The following is a 21675-nucleotide window of genomic DNA, read 5'->3' as shown; positions in this document are numbered from 1 at the left end:
CCTGTATATTGCTATATAGGCCAATTTATCCTGTTGCTGGATTTTTAGGTTTTTTTCCTAGTTGGGGGCTATTTCAAACAATGTTGCTGAGAACATTCCCATATATGTACCAGATTTTTGTCTAGGTATGCCCCAGCGCATGCAATTACTGGGCATAGGGTATGCACAAACTCAACTCTACTTGTTAACACTGGCCCGGATTCCTGAATGGTGCACCGATTTATACACCCACTAGAAATACATGAGAATATTTGTGATCAAAGTCCTGGGTGCTGGTCAGATGCTATTTTTGGCAATTTTTATGGCTGTCTAACAGTATCTCATTGTGGTTTAATTTGAATTTCATTAATAAGATTAGGCATCTTTTCATAGGTTTATTGGCCTCTTGGATTTTCTTTCGTATAAAAGGTCTGTTCAAGTCTTCTGTGTTCTCTATTTTCATTTTGATTCACAGAACTACTTTATAATGTCCTGATCCTAGTGCTTTGTCAGTTTTATTTTTTGCAGGCTCTTTTCCCACTCTGCGGTTTGTCTCTTCACTCTCTTAATGGGCCTTCGGTTGAACAGACATTCTTAATTGTCATGTACTCAAATTTACAAAGCTTTTATGTACAATGAATGGTTGCTGTATCTGGTTTAAGAAATCCTTTTCTACCCTCTAACATGAAGGTGTTCTTCTATATTACCTTGTAAATCCTAAGAGTTTTGCCCTTCATATATATATATATATATATATATTTTTTTTTTAAATTGGGGAATTGGGGGATGGGAACAGCGTTGGGGAATTGGAGGAAGGGGAACAGACAACTTGCTGTCCTTTTTTGTTCTTCAATCTAGTTGTGGAGGGCTTTGCTTCACTGGCCCAAGTTGGCAGCATCATTGCGCTCTTCCCAAGAGAGGCAGATCAGTCACCGGCTTCTGAACACCCGCTCACACTGGTTGCTGGCTACACACGGTAGCCCATGGCAACCCATTGCAGGGGCTGCAGCCTACGCCTTCGCCATCGACTCACTGGCAGCCCAGCTCCAGGTTGAGTGTTGTTCAGCATCTTAGCTGTAGAGGGCAGTGTCACTGGCCCTCATATGTGGGATTCGAACCGGGGCCCTCTGGCATCCCAAGCCAGCTCTTAACCAACGCACCACTCGGCAGGGCCCCATATCTAATTTTTAAATCTTCCTGAATTGATTTTCGTGTATAGTGTGAAGAGAGGTTCTAATTCCATTTTCGCTCCTATGGATACTCAATTATTCCAGCACCATTAATTGAAAAGTCTCTTTTCCCCCACTGAGCCAGGATATCACCTATGTCATATATCAAATGTTCATAGAGGTGTGGGCCTGTTTATGAGCTCTCTACTCAGTTCCATTGGTCTATTTGCCAGTCCTCGGGCCAACACCCCACAATCTTAATTACTTTAGCTTTATAATAAGTATTATACCTGGTAGAGCAAGTCCTCCTACCTTATGTTTTTCTTTTTCAAGAGTAGCTACTCTTGGCCCTTGGCACTGTCATATAAATTTAGAGCTAGCTTGTCAAGTTCCAACAAAAACCTATTGGGATTTTAATTGGGATTTTGCTGAGTCTATAAATCAATTTGGAAAGATACGACATCTTTACAATGTTGAGTCCTCCAATCCATGAAGTGGTATGTTTCTCCATTTATTTAGGCTCTATTTAATGTCTTTCAATAAAATTTTATAATTTTCTCCATTAATGTCTTGTACATATTTTGTTGGATTTATTCCTAGGTACTTCACATTTTTTACTGCTGTTCTGAGTGAAAACTGTTTTAAATTTTATTTTATAACTGTCGCCTGTTAGAAATTAGTTTAATTTTTTATATTGATTTTGTATCCAGAAACTTTGCTAAACTCTTGTATTAATTCTAGTAATTTACTTATAGATTATCTTTTTCATTTTCTCTCTCTGTATATATATATCATTACTCTGTCATCTGCTTATAATAACAGTTTTATCTTTTTTCTTTCCAACCCTTATACCTTTTATTTTTTTTTACCTATTGTGCGGTCCTAGACCCATAGTAGTGTTACGGGGTTCTTGGTTCTTGCCCACACAGTGAAGCATCAAAGGTCAGGAAGCTGATTAATATGCAAGCAGGGTTTATTAGTGGTACATTCTCAGGAGAATGGGCCTAGCCAAGGTGGTGGGGGTCGGTGAGGGGGGGGGTAGAGAGAGAGATTGGGAAAGGGAGAGACAGCAAGGACCAGAGAGGACTTATAGTTTGCTGGGTCGGGTGAGGGAGTTACAATTGATTTGGTGGAAAAAACGGTGCATGCTCTCTTACGGGAGGGCATGATCTGCTAAGAGGGGTGGAGGTCTGTTGACTCAGATCCTTATCTTGCTCCAGACCCCCTTGTCATCTGTTGTAAAAACAGATACATGGCTGGAGGCAGTTAATCAAAGCTATTGGGTTGTCAGAAAAGCCATGACTTATTTTTTCTATGTTTTTCATTGCAAAACTGCATCATGGCTTTTCCGACACCCCAATAGTTATGAGGTTTTTCTACAGGCACTATGGACCCCTTCCCACCCTTCCTCCTCCTACGTTTTCTAACTTCTGCCTAACAGTAGAATGTAAAATTGGTAACCTTTAGCATTCCTATCTTTGTCCTCAAGTCTAGGGGAAAGCTTTCAAATGTATCATCCTTAAATATGATGTTTTTTGAAGGTTTTGTAGATAATCCTTAACAAATTAAGGAAGTCAGTTTGCCAAGAATTGTTTTTATTGTGAATAGATGTTGAATTTGAGTTTTCTCTATATATCTATTGAATGGATCAGAAGGTATTTTTCCTTTAATATGTAAATATGATGATTTATATTAATTGATTTTTAAATGTTAAATCTCCCGGTATTCCTGGGATAAACCCACCTTGGTCATAGTGTAATTACTAAAAGAATAGGCTCTTGAGTTAGACTGCTTGAGTCAGACCTATGAAACCTGACTCTCCTACTATCTAGCAATGTGACCTGGGCAAGTTACTTAACCTCGCTGTGCCTCAGTCTTCTCATATGTTGAAATGGGGATAATAATAGTACCTAACTCACAGAACTACTACAAGCTTTAGTAATTTGTCCAAAATGCTTAAACCAGTGCCTAGAACATACTAGGCACCATATGAGTGTTTGCTATTTTTTGACTAGCCAATAATTTATTTAGGGTTTTTGTACTTGTATTCATGACTGATTTTAGCTTGTAATTTTTCTTTCTTATAAATAACTTTGATATTAGAATTTTGCTAAACTTGTAAAATTAATTGGGGTGTTTTCTCTTTTTCTATTCTCTGAAAGAGTTTGTCTAAAATTAGAATTACTGATTCCTTGAATAATGTTAGAATTCTCTTGTGAAGCCATCTGCCCTGAAAGTTTTGTGTGGGAACAATTTTCAATTTAGATTCTTTGATGGTTATAGATCTCTTCAGGTTTTCTAGCTATTGTATATTTACTTAGGACCTTGTAAATCTAACATTTCAATATATTGGCATAAAGTTATTCATAATATCTTATTATCTTTTAAATGTCTGCAGCATCTGCCATAAGGTTCCTTTTTTCATTCTTGACATTGAGTATATGTGCTTTCTCTATTTTTTTCTTGATCATTCTAAACAAAAATTTGTGAATTTTATTAGTCTCTTCAGGAAGCCAACTTTTGGGGCTTGCTTATCCTCCCTATTATATCTTGGCTTTTTATATTGTTAATTTCTGCTCTGCATTGTTTTTTTCTTTCTACTTATGTCGATTTTGCTGTTCTTTTCTTAACTTCATAAGATCATTAACTTTCAGTCTTTCTCCTTTACTAGTAAACTCATTTGAGAAATAGAGTTCCTTTAAATACTGTTCAACCCCTAAATTTTGATATGTAGCATTTTTATTATTACTCAGTTCAAAAAGTTTTATAATTTCCATTATGATTTCTTCTTTGACCCATGGGTTATTTATTGGTGTGTTTCTTAATTTCCAAACAAATAAGGGTGTTCTAGTTATCTTTTAATTTTTACTATTAGCTTAAACATGTTGGTCAAAGAATATACTTTTATTCCTTTGAGATATGTTGAGGCCTGCTTTATGGGCTAGTATTGTAATTTTTAATGGCCTCTGTGTTCTTGAAATAAATGTGTAGGTGTTGGATGTAATCTTTTATGTATATCCATTAAGTCAAGTTGATTAATCCTGCAGTTCAGAGTGTAGGAAAATAGTCAATACTATTGTAATAATTTTGTGTGGTGACAGATGGTTACTAGACTTATTGTAGTGATTGATCACATCATAAGAAATATGAATGTTGTATCACTATGTTGTACACCTGAAACTAATATAATATTGTATGTCAACTATACTTTAACAAAAAAAAAATCCCGCTGTTACATATTTTTACTGATGTTTTTGTCTTTTTAACTGTTCGTAAATGACCTTATTTTATGCTTTGTGTTTGTATTTGACAGGCCTGTGATTCTTTTTACTTCAGTTCTTGCCTTCTTCTGAATTGATAGTTTTTGATCATTCCATTTCTCCTCCTATACTAGTTTGGAAGTTAATGCAGTTTGATTATATTATTTTCGTGGTGTCTAAAATTGGAGTATAGGTATTTCACTTTGGACCCCATGAAGCACCAATGAGTGAATGAGAAAATGAGATGGAGAAAGAAAGCCAATACAGGCTACCTTCATGAACCAGTTACTGCTGTGGGAAGCTGGGGCTCAGTTCTGCTGGGGACCTCTGGGGAGAATATGGAGAACGTGTTTCAGCATTCCTATTCCAGAAGCAAGGAAGCTGGTATTTTTATTCAGCAACTCTGATCTGTCATTGGGTGAGGGTGCATTAACTCCCAGCTTTACTGGTCTGCTTAATGTGGAGGCTGGATATACTCCTGCAACCAGAGATATCCCTCAGGCAGATTCTCAGGTGCTTGCAGTAGGAAAACATTAACATATAGAGGCACGGTACAGGCTGAGGGAATATGGGCAGGGCACCATCACCTGCTTAGAATTACAATATGCATAGATAACTTATCTAAGTCTAAAGATAATCAATATTTTACCTTTCCTGGATACTACTAAGATCTAGAACACTTCAACTCCATGTAATCACCATCCCTTGAAATGTATAGGCTACTGTTATTGTGTATTTTAATTCCGTCTTGCTCATTTTTAACCACACATTGCATTATTTTTACAATGTCCATTAGAATAACTCACATATTAGCCTACTTACTTGTTCTTTATTCTTTCTTGCATCTCAGACTTTCCATTTGGGACCATATCCCTTCTGTCTGAAATACGTTATTTAGGATCTCCATTAGAGATGACCTACTATACCTCCCCTTCCTTTTTTTGGCTGAAAATGTCTTTATTTTGCCCTGATTCTTGAAAGACTTTTTCTGATTCTATAATTACATTTATAGGTATTTTGTTTTAGCACATTGATGATATCATTTTCCTGTCTTCTCACTGCCAAATCAGCTCTCAGTGTAATTGCCATTCTTCAAAGATCATCAGTGTTTTTATCTCTAGATGTTTTCAAAATCTTCACATAGTCTTGGGTGTTTTCTGGATGTTTTTAATATCTTCTTTCAGTCTTCCTTGTTCTGCAGTTTTATCAATAAAATGTCCAGGAGAAGGCTGCATTCTGCATGCCTTGCTTAGGAGTCACTGGACTTCTAAATGTAATCTTTCATAGAACTGTTATAAGGATTAAGTGAGTTAATATTTGTAAAGCACATAGGCTAGTACCTGCACAAAATAAGTGCTCAATAAATATTACTTATCATTGATGTTGTATATTGATATCTGTGCCAGTTATGAATTCATTTCTTTACAGCTCCAGCCCATCTGTCTGTATTTTGTGATGTGAGAGCTGGACTTGGCAAACACAGTTAATTTTCCTTTGCCAGCTGCCTCTATGGTACATTCTGCCAATAGAGGGTGCTGGAGGGACATGCAAGGCTTGAGGAAGAGGAAGAGGAAGAGACTTGTTACTTCCTGGGTTTTTTGTTTGTTTGTTTTTTTCCCTCTGAGGTCTGGTTGTGGTCTTGCAATATTGTAAGCAGTCTTTAGGAATGATTATCTTCACTGCGCTGTGGCTAATGCATGGCTAATCCCTGGCATTTCCTGGGTTCCTGAGGTGGCCAGCATTCCTGCAGCAGCTGTCCTTTCTCATCAGAGCTATGACTCTCAGTTCTATGAGTCTGCACCCTAAGTTTCTAAGTTTTTCCTTGGTTCCCTTGTTCCATTATCTCCAGAAGTTTACTGCATCTGTCACCTATTACACCTTAGAGGTCTGTTTTAGCCTCTTAGTAGTTCACCATTGTTTAACTTACTTAGTAATTTTTATATAAATTTTACATTACATTTTTCCAGTTCAAATTACTGGTGTGGTTTCTGTCTCTGGACTAGACTCTAACCGATATAGTGTTGTTCATCAGAGTTGATATCTCTTCAAATTTTACTCTGATCCATTCTATTTCTCCTCTCTACCAGAGACACCAATTTGACATATGTTAGACATTTTCACTCCATACTCTATGACTCTTAACTTTCTTTTTTATATTTACTATTTCTCTTTCTTTCTCTGCGGCATTTTGGATAATTTCTTTTAGCCTAGTTTACAATTTACAAATTTTCTCTTCAATTGTGTCTAAATTCTGTTTAACTCCTCAACTACTATATCTATCTATCTATCTATCTATCTATCTATCTATCTATATAGATAGATAATAAAATATGACATCTATCTCTATATATCAGCATTTTTAGTGGTTTTCAGGAAGAGTGTATGTCTTGAGAGCTAGTCAGACATATTACTGGAAACTGATGTTAGATGTGGTACTTTTTTAAAAACAATGTAAGCAATTTTTATATTTTGGGTTTGTATAGTATATCCTAACAACTGATTTGATCTAGAAATCTCTGGAGTCTAGACTCTGGTATCTCGAGAAAGAGTGATATACTATCTTGATCTGTTGTGCACTCAAGCATAATAGACTTATTTTCTCATGAGGTCATGACCTGAGAGACAATGAACAAAATGCTTTACCAGGAGACTACATGGGAAAAGCAGCCACCAGTAAACCATGCTCCCGAGCTATATGGGAATAGCATGCTTTCTTTTCTTCTTTCATTTCTCCTTCTTTCTCTTCTTTCCTCCTTCCCTCTTTCATTCTTGCTCTTTGTTTCTTTCTGTATATTTGCATTCATACATTCATAATCATAATGAACATTCACATAAGAGTGAGTGGAAGGCCAGTATGAGGGAGCAGATTTCTGTCTATAGTGAAATCTGATTCTGACTATAAATCTTGGTGGTTTCTGAAAAGGGTGGAAAAAGTAATGATGGATGGAGGGCAAAATATCAAAGTCATATATAAGCTTTATAACTACTATTTTTAAAGTTCCCTGTTAAATTGACCCATAAGTGGGAATAGGGTACTTTTCCCAAGATAAGGATTCAATGTAAGGGAAGCCACGATTTAAATTTCTCAATACATTGAACAGAGAACTCTGAACAAAACGGATACTATTGAACAAAGCCAAAATATATCACCCCAAAATATGTCACTTTGGCATTCTGTTTAGTTTGAATTAAAGGCACTTAATAAAGAGTAGATGCAAGAAGGATACTCTAACCCTCCCTTTTCTTCCTTAAAGCATGAGATAAAATTCTCAAATGAAAGGTACCTCTCTGTACCAAGAAGAAGGAAGACATTCTTGTCATCAGAGATGGGGAAAGCTGTAAACCAAATGTTGTTAAACTAAGGCTTATCTTCCTAATTCCTTTTTTACCATTTTTTATCCCTAATCCAAACCCCTTTGTCTTGTTAATTCTTCACAAATGCATTGTTTCTTTATCTAAGAGGTATAAAAGCTTCCCGCTATGGTCACATCTTTGGGTCTTCATTCTCGGGTAAAGAATCACATGTATACGTAAAAAATTAATGAAATTTGTATGCTTTTCTCCTGTTATGTGACATAGGTGTTATGTAGGTTTAGTTCTTATACCCAGCCAGAGGCCCTAAGAGGATAGAGGGGAATCCCACCCCTTTATACCATTATCCCTATTTTATATATCACAATTGAGGCTTAACAATCTCAAAAGTTAGTTTTCCTAACTGCCATTTTCATACAAATTGTTGGTGGCAAATCAGGATGGCAATGTGTGTCTTTTGACTTTGAGTTCTTGATGCTTCCTGTTGTACAGGACAGTCAGAAGAAGCAGGAAGTGTGTCAGCACTGCAGCAACAGTGCCTTGGAACTTTTACAGAAACACATTGTTTTGATTCTACACCTTTCAAATCTGTGATTTGACATTTGAAGATCAAACAGTTGCAATGACCTGAAAAAATTTTTCTGTCCCATCTACATTCCTGCAATGGGTGCTCTTAATATCACACAGATATCCTTTATTCCCTCCACCACCGCTTACTGGGGGAGGACCAATGACTGTCCCAGCTGGAACAGGTAGATTCTCTCTCTAAGGTATCTGTGCTTGGATTGTGCAGACCTAGTCAGCCAGCTGTAAGGAGATGAATTAGAAGGTTCTGATACTTCAGGTGTAGTAGCCACCATTTGGAATAGCCAGAACGGAGCCATATGTACTAGATGAGCAAAAGAAGAAGTTAGTTTTCAGGGGATAGAGACCTCTAGCCGGGAGGGGTGGGGGGGCAGACAGACAGACAGACAGACATTAGCTGCCTAATGATGTTTTGGTTCATGGGACACAGTTAGATACCCTGCAATTTGTTTCCATCATATTCCCCTTTTAATAATTCCCTTTTTACTTGGGGTTCTTTGAATAAATTTCTGTGCCTTGTAACTTACTGTCATCACCCATAGACTATTGGACACTCACTACAATTGTATTTGGTGCAATATGACAACAGTGTACTAATCAACCAGTGTTTTGAACACCTACTAGGTAGACCAACCTACGATGTTCAATAGGGGATATAAAGAGAGCAGAGCCATGGTTTTTTATCCGAAAGAGCTGGTGGTTCAGTCTATCATACTTCTAAAATTTCATTCAGGGGCTGGCCAAGTGGCTCAGTTGGTTAAGAGCTTGCTCAAGAGTGCGAGCTCTGAGCAGCAGGGTCGCCGGTTCGATTCCCACATGGGCCAGTGAGCTGCGCCAAAGCTGAGCTGTTGGCAGCAGGATAGCTCAGCTGGTGAGAGCATGTGCTCTTAACAACAAGGTTGCCTGTTCGATGGTGGGCTATGCCCACCCACAACTAAAGACTGAACTCAGCACCTTGAGCTGAGCTGCTGCCCGGGTGGCTCAGAGGATAAAGTGCACGCTCTTAACAAAAAGGCTGCCGGTAGGACTCCCGCATGGGATGGTGGCTATGCTCACCTGCAACTAATTGAACACAGCACCTTGAGCTGAGCTTGCCGCATCCTCCACAACTAAGATTGAAGGTCAACAACTTGTCTGTTCCCCTTCCCCAATTCCCTAACACTGTTCCCCTCCCCCAAATCCCCCAATTAAATAAATAAATAAAATAAAATAAAATTTTGTCAGGAAATGAAATTAGCACAGACAAAAGTGGAAACAAATACATGACACTACAGAATCAAGCGCTTGGCTAAGGGAAATGAGTTCAGAAAAGGAAATTTAAGGAGTTCTTATAGGAAATAGGCGGCTTAAAGTTCACTTTGAAAGAACTGTCAGGATTTGGATTGACTGAAAGGAGTGGGGAGACTTGGGGAGGAAGCGTATGCCAGATGCTGAGAGATGGCAATGGTGGGTGAAGCTGCAGATGTATAGGGAGGGGATGGAGAGGTATGTGTGGGGCACAAGGAGAGAATTACAGACTGTGGCTGCCATAGACGTTAGAAGAAGCCTCATCCAGGATTTTTAAATTGCTCTTTGGCCCTGCCTTCTTCCAGATTTCATCTGAGGTTTCTTCTTCAGCCAACATTCCTCAGTCTTGAACACCTTTCCTGTCCTCTTCTTTTCCCTCTTTACTTTTCTTTCTTTAACAAATTTAAATTTAAACCATTCTTTGTGGCTCTCTTTCTGGAGAGAATCACTGAAAGAAGAGAAGAAGAATGGTGCTGTGAGGAGATGACCCACCTCTCTGAACTTAGTGGTTCTTCTAAGAATTAAATCATTTCACTGATGAGCCCAGTTGATTTCTCCCCTCTAGAATCCCTTACAAACTGAGCTTCACCCCGTGCCAGCATTGTGTCCCTCCCCCTGCCACTCCCTCCTTTCCCTAGGATTCCTTCCCCAGAAATTTCATCACTTCCTAGAATAGCCAAAACACTTTTGGTATATTTCTCTTAGTTAGTGTTTAACCAGACATCTGTTTCTAAGGCGTGGGCTGAACTGACAGAAGAAAAGCTGAAAGCGTGAAACTCAGGCAAACAGTTTTGGCAGGGTGAGTCCCCGGCTTCTGGAGGAAAGGGAAGTTAAGGCAGTGGACGGGCGACATAGGAGGGAGACACCATGGAACCTGGCTTCACCTCCAAGGACACTTATCTGAGCCATTTTAACCCTCGAGATTACCTAGAAAAATATTACAGCTTTGGGTCCACAAACTCTGCAGAAAACCAGATTCTTAGGTTCCTTCTGAAAACTCTTTTCAAGATATTCTGCCTAGGTAAGTTTGTTTGCTGTTTGTCTGTGTTTCCTGCCCCTCCCTGATGCCTATGGGCTTGGATGTGTCATCTAAATAGGGTCTCGGGGCATGACTGGGCTTTTGTCTAGTTATTGTTATTTGACAGCCCTTTAGCATCACCTATTTATTTAACTAGGATAAGAAACTAATGTTGGTATGATATTTTACAGTTTACAAAATGCTTTCTTATATGCATTATCTTGTTTGGTAATACAAAGGGGAAAACAGAGGTTGGGAGTTCTGTCCTTGATTCTACATCGATTTGCTAGGTGACCAGAGCCAGCCATTTAACCCTCATGATGGGTCACTTAAGAAATGGAGATTCTAATATTTATTCTGTTCCTAGCTCAAAGGAATGTTGTGAATATGCCTCAGATAAAGACTTCCCAACAAATGAAGAACTGGATGCTTTTTGGATAAAGACATTATATAAATTCAATTTTTTAAAAAGATTTAACTTTCCCCCCAAAGTATTCTTTAATAGTTTTGACATTCGCTGTGTAGCAGTCTTTCCGGATCAGAGGTCTGTTCACCAGATGTAGATTATTTTTTCCTTCTACACCTAAAACTATCCTAGCAGTATGCCTTTACCCTGGATTAGGGGATAGAAAACGAAAAGCTGTTTTAAAAGAAGACTTTGATGGAACAGGAGTGAGTAACAATGGTTCATTAGTATGAGAGGGGTGGTCTGTCTTCGGGGCTCTTCTTGGGGTTCTTCATCACAAAGACAATGCAAAGCAGCTCTATCTGCCACCACATAATGCCTGACACCCCTTCCCCATTTCTTCCTCTAAACCAGGTGGCGTGAAGGGGAACCTCCTGATTGACATTGGCTCTGGCCCCACCATCTATCAGCTCCTCTCTGCTTGTGAATCCTTCAAGGAGATCATTGCTACTGACTACGCTGATCAGAACCTGCAGGAGCTGGAGAAGTGGCTGAAGAAGGAGCCAGGGGCCTTCGACTGGTCGCCAGTGACGGCCTATGTGTGTGAGCTCGAAGGGAACAGGTAGAGAAACTGGGGTCTGCTTCTGGGCTTTCTGAGGGTACTTGAGTGACAGGTTTTTTGTTCTTTTTTTTAAAAGATTTTTATTGGGGACTTGGGGGGATGGGAACAGCGCCGGGGAATTGGGGGAAGGGGAACAGACAAGTTGCTGTCCTTTTGTTCTTCAGTCTAATTGTGGAGGACGTTGCTTCACTGGCCCAAGTTGGCACCATCATTGCGCTCTTCCTGGGCGAGGCAGATCAGTCGCCGGCTTCTGGACGGCCGCTCACGGTGGCTGCTGGCTACACACGGTAGCCCATGGCAACCCACTGCAGTAGGGGCTGCAGCCTACGCGGTAGCCAGTGACTCACGGGAGCCCAGCTCCAGGTTGAGTGTTGTTCAGCATCTTAGCTGTAGAGGGCAGTGTCACTGGCCCTCATATGTGGGATCCGAACCAGGATCCTCTGGCATCCCAAGCCAGCTCCCAACCATCACACCACTCGGCTGGCCCGACAATTTGCTTTTCAGAACCAAGAATTATCCTTTGAGTCCAAGTTGAAATGCAAAGGAGACAGAAAGAGAGAGAACAAAGAGAAATCCAAGTGGAGATTGAGAGAGCAAGAACAAGACAGACGTATGTGAGTGTGTGAGTGTGTGTGTGTGTGTGTGTGCGCGCGCGCGCGCGCGCGCGCGCGCGCCCACGTGCACACCAAAACTACAGAAGAGATAGGGAGAGAGTTGAAGAGATGGATACGGACCCAAGAGGAATGGACACAAAACCTTCCCAGGCCTGTGTGTGGGTTCAGTGTGAAAGCCAGGTACCTTAGGACCTCATTTTAGGCCAACTTCAAGAGGTGAAACCAGATCCTCACTAGCAGCTTTTGAGTATTGGTGCTTGTCCCCCATTCTGTGGCTAGCCATCCAAGCCTATAAAACTCTGCTGTAAGGGTGGCTAATGCTGACACCACCAGATACGACAAAAAGCCAACTATGTTTTTAAAATGAGTTTAGCAGCACAAAGGAATTATAAAAGAACTTGTTACTCACCATCTATTAGAGCTTTACATACTCACAACTAATGACCAAAGTCTGATACTATCCTATCTACAAGTAAACTTATGCAAACAAATTGAGTTTAAATTATTATTTCTCCCCACATGAGAAATTGGCAATAGCTTACTAGCCCAGGGTGATCAGTTCTGTCATTCTCTTGTCCTGATGTACCTCCAAATCTCCTGCCCATTCAACCATCAGCTCTTGGGGCTTCATGTCTTTGCTGGTAGGCATTCTGCCAAGCACCCACAGACTTTTTTAGAAACTGCATAAAAAGACCACTTTAGTGTTTTTTCCTAGGATTCTGCTGGCCCTGTCTGCTACTTCTTATATGATCAGTTATACTTACTTTTTTTCTCCCCTGCTCTTATTTTTTGCTTTTTTTTTTGTTGTTGTTTAACATTTTTCCTGTCATTTCCCACTGTCTGTACCCAGGATTTAACGTTCACATGAAATCTTTCTCTCCCTCCCCCATATTCCTATATTGCCCCCTTTGCTCATATATTGCATACTTTGTGTGTTGCACAACATCCTCTGTCTTTCCTTTATTGTCTTTTCATTCATGATGGGAAAGCATATATATTTTTTATTAACATATCCCATAATTTGATCAGGAAAGGGTTCTAATTCCTGACAAGACAATCCCCCTCAAGAGACAAGTGCTAACTAACACTTTCGGTTCATGGTTAAAGGAGCTAGCATTTGATCATTCATTCAACAAACCTATGTTGATCACCTATGATGTGCCACAGTACTAGCTACTAAGATAGAATGGTAAATAAGACAGAGGAGGTCTCTTGTCTCCTAGAGCTTACATAAGGGAAGGTAGGCAAGTGCCAGATCATTTGGGGCCTCAAGGCCAAGTGAAAGATTGTGGACCTCAAGTGTAACAAGAATGCATTAGAGGTATAACCAAGAGAGTAATGTGACCCAGTTTACATTTACAAAGATTTCTCTGGCTATTGTATGGAGAATGGATTAGAGGAGTTTAGGGGAGAATGAGAGATGCCCCAAATCGAACTATAATCTTCCCCAAATCTGCTCCATTTCTGGTGTTCTCATCTCCTTTAATGGTGCCATCATATAATTAATTGGACAAACCAGAAGCTTGGAAGCCAACCTTGTCATCTCCCTCTCAGTCATGTTCTAAAACCAGCACCACGTTCTGTGCATTTTACTTCCTGAGTTTCTCTTCAACCAGTAGCTTTCTTTCCATATTTTTCATCACCCTGGTCCAAGCTACCATTCATTCCCTCTTAACTGGCCTCCTACCTTCAATATAATTCCACTACAGTTAGTTCAAAATGTAAATCTGATCACATTGCTCCTTTCCTTAGGCTCCCTTCCTTGGGATTCCTTGAATGACTCCCCATGGCAAAATTCTTAATGCAGTCCACAAAGCCTTGCCTCGTCTGGCACCTTCTGGCCCCATTTGCCTTACTTTCTGCCATGCTCTGCTTTGCTATCTGAGATCTAGCCTCATTGGCATTCTCCTCTCCAAGTTTCCTCCCATCACATGGCCTTTGCATGTAGGTGTTGCAAGTGCATGCCTTTGCACTTGCTAATTCCTCTTACTGGAATATTGTCTTCCCCTCCCTCCTCCCTTTAGCCTAGTTATCTCCTACTTATTTATCCTCCCTATCTCTGCTTAGCTGACCCCTTTTTGGAGAAACCTTTCCTGATACTAGACCAAGTCAAGTCCCAACACTTCTCCATTAGAGCCATGTCCCTCCTCTCCCTAGCATTTACCATAGCTTTAATTTTCCATTTTTGTGGATGATCATTGGATTAATTCTTTCTCCCCCACAAAACTGTACACCCCATGAAGATAAGATTTGTTTCGCATTTGTTCCACCTTGGGGTCCCATTGCCCAGCACTCTTCCTGGCACAAAATAACAGAGTTTCAAAAAATATTTGTAAAATAAATGACTGCATGCATTTTACTTTCTAGAGTCTCCCTCCTAGAATGTCTTTTACCCGATTTAGCTGTGGCCTGTACCAAAGGTTTACCAATGATTATTCCTTGAGTTAATTCTTACATTGACCTCCAAGCTTATTTAGTTTTTTTATTTCCTTTACACGTTTTGGTGGCTCTCTCTCAGGAGGCCCAGCTGGAACCTCTGGGGATGAGGTTTGGGGTAGGTGAGTGTAATAAAAAAAAAAAAAGCCTGTCCAGGGGATTCTGATGCACCACCTGCCTGGCAGGAACCAGGCAGGAGAAAGCTCCTCTAAATCTCAGGATAATTACCTGGGATATGGAAAGACATTCTTCAAAGTGCTCTTCCCAGGAGTGCTACTCTTTATCCTTCATTCCTCCCCTCCTTCCCCTGATTCCTCAGGCTTTTATAGATAACATATTTATAGAGGAAATGGCTGCCTTTTTTTTTGCATATTGATTCATTTGAAGAGTAGATCTTTAGAACTAAAGAAATGGCCACACTGCTGTTAGCTTTCTGAAAAACTGTATAACAGTTTTCTAGTGTGTGTTTTTTAACCTACCCCTTGAGCTAAATGTGAGGCTGAGTGGTAATTGCCTGTGTCTCCAGGTAAGTCCATTTCCCTGCGGGTGAACTTGCAGGCCCCGAGGAGCCCTGAGGTGTAATCTTTACACAGCTGCCTTGGCAACTGAATTCACCGATGTTTGCTATACGTCCAAGGACAAGCAGATATCCACAACGGTGGGTGTTTCTAACAAATTTTCCTTTCAAATTGGCACATTCACTGTGAGCTTTGTAGACTTCCCAGTGTGTCTCACAGTTTGGGAACAATTTCCATCATCATCTGACTGGCAAGTAGTAGTTCTGTGGTAACTTGTGTTTTTAAATAGCTTAATAAACGATAGGGCACAGAGATCCAGCCTGCTTCTGATGTAATAACTTAAATAAATACAGATTCCCCAAATGTTCCCAATATAGAAGATCATCCTTAAACACATTCAAAATAACACTATACTGTCATGTCTTTAGCTTTATGTGTACACTTAAGTTATCCACGTGTACAGATAGGTTATTTGAGTTGTTTCTAGTCTAGGTTAATTTGCCCATTCAAATCCATGTTTCACACAGACTTCCATAATGTTGAATTATTGTTTTTTATTCCTAAAAGATTCTGTCAAATTATCCAATTCCTATCAGGCTGGGTGGCAGCTTTGTAAATGATTTTCCTACTTTTAGAATGACTGTCTTTCCTGGTTTGCCAGAACTGAGCTGGAAAATCCCAGGACCCGGGATTTTCAGTGAGAAAACCGGAAAAGTTCAGACCAATCAGGGCAAATTGGTCACCCTACTACCATTTTTACCCTTGATAGGGAAACAGGTAGAGCTAATTAAAAGTACTTATTATTTCTTCTTTTTAAATTATTTTTTATTATGAAATACACTTTTTTTTTTTTTAGAGCTCAAACTCTTTTTTTTTTTTAAGATTTTTATTGGGGAATTGGGGGGATGGGAACAGCACTGGGGAATTGGGAAAGGGGAACAGAAAAGTTGCTGTCCTTTTGTTCTTCAGTCTAGTTGTGGAGGACGTTGCTTCACTGGCCCAAGTTGGCACCNAGACACAGGAAGGCAGCAAAATGGGGTAAGAAAGAAACATGTCCTAAATGAGAGAACAGAAAAAAGCTCCAGAAAAGGAACTAAAAAAAATAATTGAGACAAGCAATCTACCAGACATGGAGTTCAAAAGGATGCTTAATGAATTTAGGGAAAGAGTAAATGAACTCAGTGAGAACTTTAACAAAGGGATAGAAAACATAAAAAAAGAACCAGTCAGAAATGCAGAATACAATATCTGAAATGAAGAATACATTAGAGGGAATCAACAGCAAATTAGATGAAACAGAAGACTGAATCAGTGATTTAGAAGATAAGGTAACAGAAAACACCCAATTAGAGCATCAAAAAGAATAAGAATTTTAAAAAAATGTAGTTTCAGGGGCCTCTGGGACAACATCAGGCATACCAACATTCACATCATGGAGATACCAGAAGGAGAAAAGAGAGAGCAAGGAATTGAAAACCTATTTGAAGAAATAATGCCATAAAATTTCCCTAACCTGGTGAAAGAAATAGACATACAAGCCCAGAAAGCACAGAGTCCCAAACAAGATGAACCCAAAGAGGCCCACACCAAGACACATAATAATTAAAATGCCAAAGGTTAAAGACAAAGAGAGAATCTTAAAAGCAACAAGAGAAAAGTACTCAGTTACCTACAAGGGAGCTCCCATAAAACTGTCAGCTGATTTCTCAACAGAAACTGCAGGCCAGAAGGAATTGGTATGAAATATTCAAAGTGATAAAAAGCAAGGACTTATTACCAAGATTACTGTACCCAGCAAAGCTATCATTTAGAATCAAATGACAGGTAAAGAAAAGGAGTTCATCACCACCAGACTAGCATTACAAGAAATGTTAGAGGGACTTCTTTTAGAAGAAAAAGAATAATTTTAAAAAGATAAAAATATTAATAATAAAATGGCAATAACTACATATCTATCAACAATTACTTTAAATGTAAATGGATTTAATGTGCCAGTCAAAAGAGACGGTGGTTGCGTGAGCAGCCAGCAGCTGGCATGAGCTGCCGTGAGCCAGCATGAGCTGCCATCCAATGGCTGGTGACTGATTTGCCTCACCAGGGAAGAGCGCAATGATCACAATACCAACATGGGCCAGTGAAGTGACATCCTCCACAACTAGACTGAAGAACAAAAGGACAGCAACTTGNTTGAGATGTTGTTCAGCATCTTAGCTGTAGAGGGCAGTGTCACTGGCCCTCATATGTGGGATCTGAACCGGGGCCCTCTGGCATCCCAAGCCAGCTATTAACCAATGCGCCACTCGGTCGGCCCTGAAATACACCTTTTTAAGAATTAGTTTCAGCTGTACAACACAGTGCAATAGTTATACTTTTTACCCCTCAAAGTGACAACCCCCTCCCCCAATCCGTCACCCCACTTCCCCCCAATATCATACATATCTATTACAATTCCCTTGACTCCACTCCCATACTATACTAATTATTATTTCTTGTATGTATCATTTTATTGGTTGGTAAGAATTCCCTGAAAAAAATACCTTGCTAAGCTTTTTCTCTCTCTTTCTCAATCTCTCTCTCCCTCTCTCTCTTTAATATAACAACTTTACTGACATAAAATTCACATAACATACAATTCACCCATCTAAAATGTGTAATTTAATAGCTTTTATTATATACATGGAGTTGTGCAATCCTTGCCACAATCTTAGAGTATTTTCCTAACTCCCTACACAAACCCTGTACCCATTAGTACCCACTCCCATTTCTCCCTTCCTCTCAACACCTAACAACCACTGGTCTGCTTTCAGTCTCTATAGCTTTGCCTTTTCTGGATATTTCATATAAATAGAATCATACAATATGTGGCCTTCTGTGTCTGGCTTCTTTCACTGAGCATAATGTTTTCAAGGTTCTTCCATGTTGTGACCTGTATCAGTTGTTTGTTCCTTTTTATTACTGAATAGCAGTCCATTGGATAGATATACTACATTTTATTCAAAAGTTGATGGACATTTGGATTGTTTCCATCTTTTGGCTATTATGAATGAAGCTGCTATAAATACTTATGTACCAGTTTTTGTGTGAGCATGTTTTCATTTCTCTTGGGTAGAAACATATGCGTAGGCTTCCTAGGTCACATGGTAATTCTATATATGTTTGAGGAACTTTCAGACTGTTTTCCAAAGCAGTTGGACTATTTTACATTCTCATCAGCAGCGTGTGTAGGTTCTAGTTTCCCCACATCCTTGCCAACACTTATTATTATCTGTCTTCTTTATTATAGCCACTCTAGTGAATGTGAAACGGTATCTCATAGTTTGATTTGCATTTCTCTGATGGCCAAAGATGGTGAACATCTTTTCATATGCTTATTGCTAAGCTTCTTAAATGGGAAATTATAACAAACATAAAGGGTATTTGTAAAAACGGATTAGATGCAGTAGGCTTAAGATTTTAACTAAATATTTAAATAGGTATCCACAAATAATTGCTATTATCTCAAATCATTCTAGCTAAAGGTAAATCTCCAAGTTTTATTTAAACCATTGACTATTTGACATAACCAGAAAATGGTCTCAGTACAAGCGTCTCTCTCCCCTGCTCTGATATGGGGCCATCCTCTGCTCTCTCCATCAAACTTTGTTGCCCAAGTGACTGTCTTCTCCTGGAGCCAAGGGACTATGTGTTCTCTGAATGTAAGCCTGGATTTGTAACCCCAATGTTTTGTTGATTAACTTCCTCAAAATGCTAGATACTCAGACATCACTCCTATAATCTGGGTTCTGTGGCTTTTGTGGGCACTTTACACACTCATTTCTTCCCTTTCTCTCACCTCGCTGATTTAATGCTATTTCTTTCTCTTTTGTCTGCTTCTCCAGTTTGTCTTGTGCATTCTATGTCTGTTTAATTCTGTTCACTTGTCAGTTTGTTCCTTCATTCCTCCCCTAACAAATTCCAAAAGGATCCATGGCACTCTCTTTCATCTCCTGCCCTTTCCTTCTCTGTTCCTTTCGTTAACTGATTTTCTCTCAAGACACCCCATTGATTTAGCAGAAAAGGATAGGCTTCCCAGCAAGACTACCAAGAAAATAATCTCCTTCAGAAAACACACTCTCTGCAGTATGTTTTGGAGCCCAAGAGTGTAAACCTGAAGTTTTCTTCCCTCTCAGGGGCCCTGGCCACAGCTGTGTGATAGTGATCAACAGTTTCTAAAAATGTCTACAGATGACCTCACTCCCTTCATTGACCAGCAGCTACTAAAAAATACCATGTCAGCATTTTAAACCCACTATTACCTGATATGTATGGGTCAGATGGCCACTACCTTGCAGTTTGGCAGAGGACAAGGGTAATAATAATTAACAATAATAAATGAGCCAGGCACTATGATAAGCAGTCCAGTATAAAAGCAGGCAGCTAGGTATTTTTATTATCATTTTCATGTGATTCACTTTATAAAGAGATTTAATCCAGCACAGGGTAATGTGGTCACATTCAGATGCCAAAAATGGTCCCTCATTTCTTCTTTCTTTCTCTGCTTTTACAACAGGGATGGCACGAAGGCTATAACATTTGTGACAATACAGTCCTTTTCAGCCCTGACCAACATGACCTGGGGTCCCCACAAGTGGGGTAGCACGGCATTTATTGGTTTTTGCGTTTCAGAGTGAAGAGGACAGAGAAGGAGGAGAAGCTGAGGAGGGCGGTCAAGCAGGTTCTGAAGTGCGACGTCACTCAGAGCCGGCCGCTGGGTGCCGTCTCCCTGCCCCAAGCCGACTGCCTGCTCAGCATGCTGTGCTTGGACGCCGCCTGCCCAGACCTCCCTGCCTACCACACAGCCCTCAGGAACCTCAGCAGCCTGCTAAAGCCTGGGGGCTACCTGGTGATCATGGACGCCCTGAAGAGCAGCTGCTACATGATTGGCGAGCAGAGGTTCTCCAGCCTCTGTCTGGGCCGGGAGGCCATAGAGGCTGCTGTGAGACAGGCTGGCTACACCATCGAGCAGTTTGAGGTGCTCTCTCAAAGCTATTCTTCCACCAGGGCCAACAATGAAGGACTTTTCTCCCTGGTGGCACGGAAGCTGAGCAGCTCTGCGTAACACTTTGTGATCACAATTAAAGCAATTCCTCTGACTTATCCAGTTGATTTCAGTCATTGTGCTGAGTAGAGGCTACAGGATTGTAGCTATCAGTCAATTAGGAACAATTGGTTGACCAACTACTCTGTGTCGAGTCTTCAATGCCTGTGATTACAAACAAACAAACAAACAAACAAAATCCCTCATTTTCCTTTAGCATTCAAGTTACGATGGCTCAAGCCCACACCTCCTTATAGAGAAGTGTCTGAAATTATTCAGTATTCGTTTTCTAGGGGACCTGCTGCCTCCTTCTCTCCCAGGTACGGGCTTCTTTTAACTCTTCAACTTTTGCCTTCTCTGGGGACCTTGTCCTCTGCTGGGGTCCACTGGTACCACCACTACCTCTGGGCTCAGGAAACAGCTGTTCCCTTTACTCCTGGGTGCCAAGTATGAAGAAGGCCATTCTCTTATTTTCTTCAACACACTTAAGCCAAGGCTGTGACTTCCACCTAAAAAGAAGCTTAGGAGTTAGCGAGAGAGATAACAAGCACTATCTTACAGCTGTTACTAGAAACAGGTGTCTTCACAGCCCACATCCTTAAAGGGCCCTGGAAGGCAGCTTGTTGGCATAGCTCCTGACCAAGCATCTACTTGGAGTTAGCTTACATCCCCATGGAATGCCTACCCTCTCTGGTTCCTAGGCCCCATTACCACAATGCAGAGATTGATAAAATATGGCCCATGAGTCAAATCCAGCCTGCTGCCTGTTTTGTAAAATTTTATTGGGACACAGCAATGGCCATTAATTTATGTATTGTCTGTGGCTATTTTTGTACTACCAGGCCAGAATTGAGCAGCTGTGACAGCTACTCTATGCATGACCAGTGAGGAATAGAGTGAAGAAATAAAATGAAGTCACTGTGGTCAAGCTGCTAAATTATTATTTCAAGTTAGTTGAGGCATAGGGAAACAATTATTTTTGTTTTAAGTGACTTTCGGAACTTAAATTTTTAAACTTTCCAGTCCTGTGTAAATACCTGGGTACACGTCAATGCATTGTGCATTAATGACTGGACAAACACCAAACCTACAGTTAATCATCTGAATGACCCCACCACCAAAAAATGTTCCATGGTCTAGACCACTGGACATACAATGATTACTACAACACATATTATAATTGCCATTTGAACCAATCTAGGGGGTAAGAATGCAGAACTGATTCTTCTGAGGAATATACTTTTTACTATAAGAACTCTCAGCTTTTCTTTTCCTATCAAGACACTCTAGATATTGCCCAGTTTTTTTGTGGTTTTGGTTTGCAAACCCTAGGACTCTTGAACAAAACTTTGTCATTTATTTCAAGCCAAAGCTCCTCATTCTTTTGAGCTC

The 21675-nt window shown here is 40.1% G+C and overlaps 1 protein-coding gene across 1 annotated transcript; it reads left to right on the top strand.

Moving 5' to 3' along the window:
• The first annotated feature begins 10313 nt into the window (after positions 1–10313).
• NNMT (nicotinamide N-methyltransferase) lies at positions 10314–20342 on the top strand. The gene is made up of 3 exons (XM_019632218.1): positions 10314–10613; positions 11431–11638; positions 19872–20342. Exons 1-3 carry the CDS (start codon positions 10460–10462, stop codon positions 20302–20304), a joined length of 795 nt encoding a protein of 264 aa, XP_019487763.1. The 5' UTR covers positions 10314–10459; the 3' UTR covers positions 20305–20342.
• The last annotated feature ends 1333 nt before the right edge of the window (positions 20343–21675 follow it).

Source organism: Hipposideros armiger, unplaced genomic scaffold (assembly GCF_001890085.2).
Source record: "Hipposideros armiger isolate ML-2016 unplaced genomic scaffold, ASM189008v1 scaffold_1098, whole genome shotgun sequence".
Lineage (NCBI taxonomy): Eukaryota > Metazoa > Chordata > Mammalia > Chiroptera > Hipposideridae > Hipposideros > Hipposideros armiger.
This window is presented reverse-complemented; position numbering and strand designations above follow the sequence as displayed.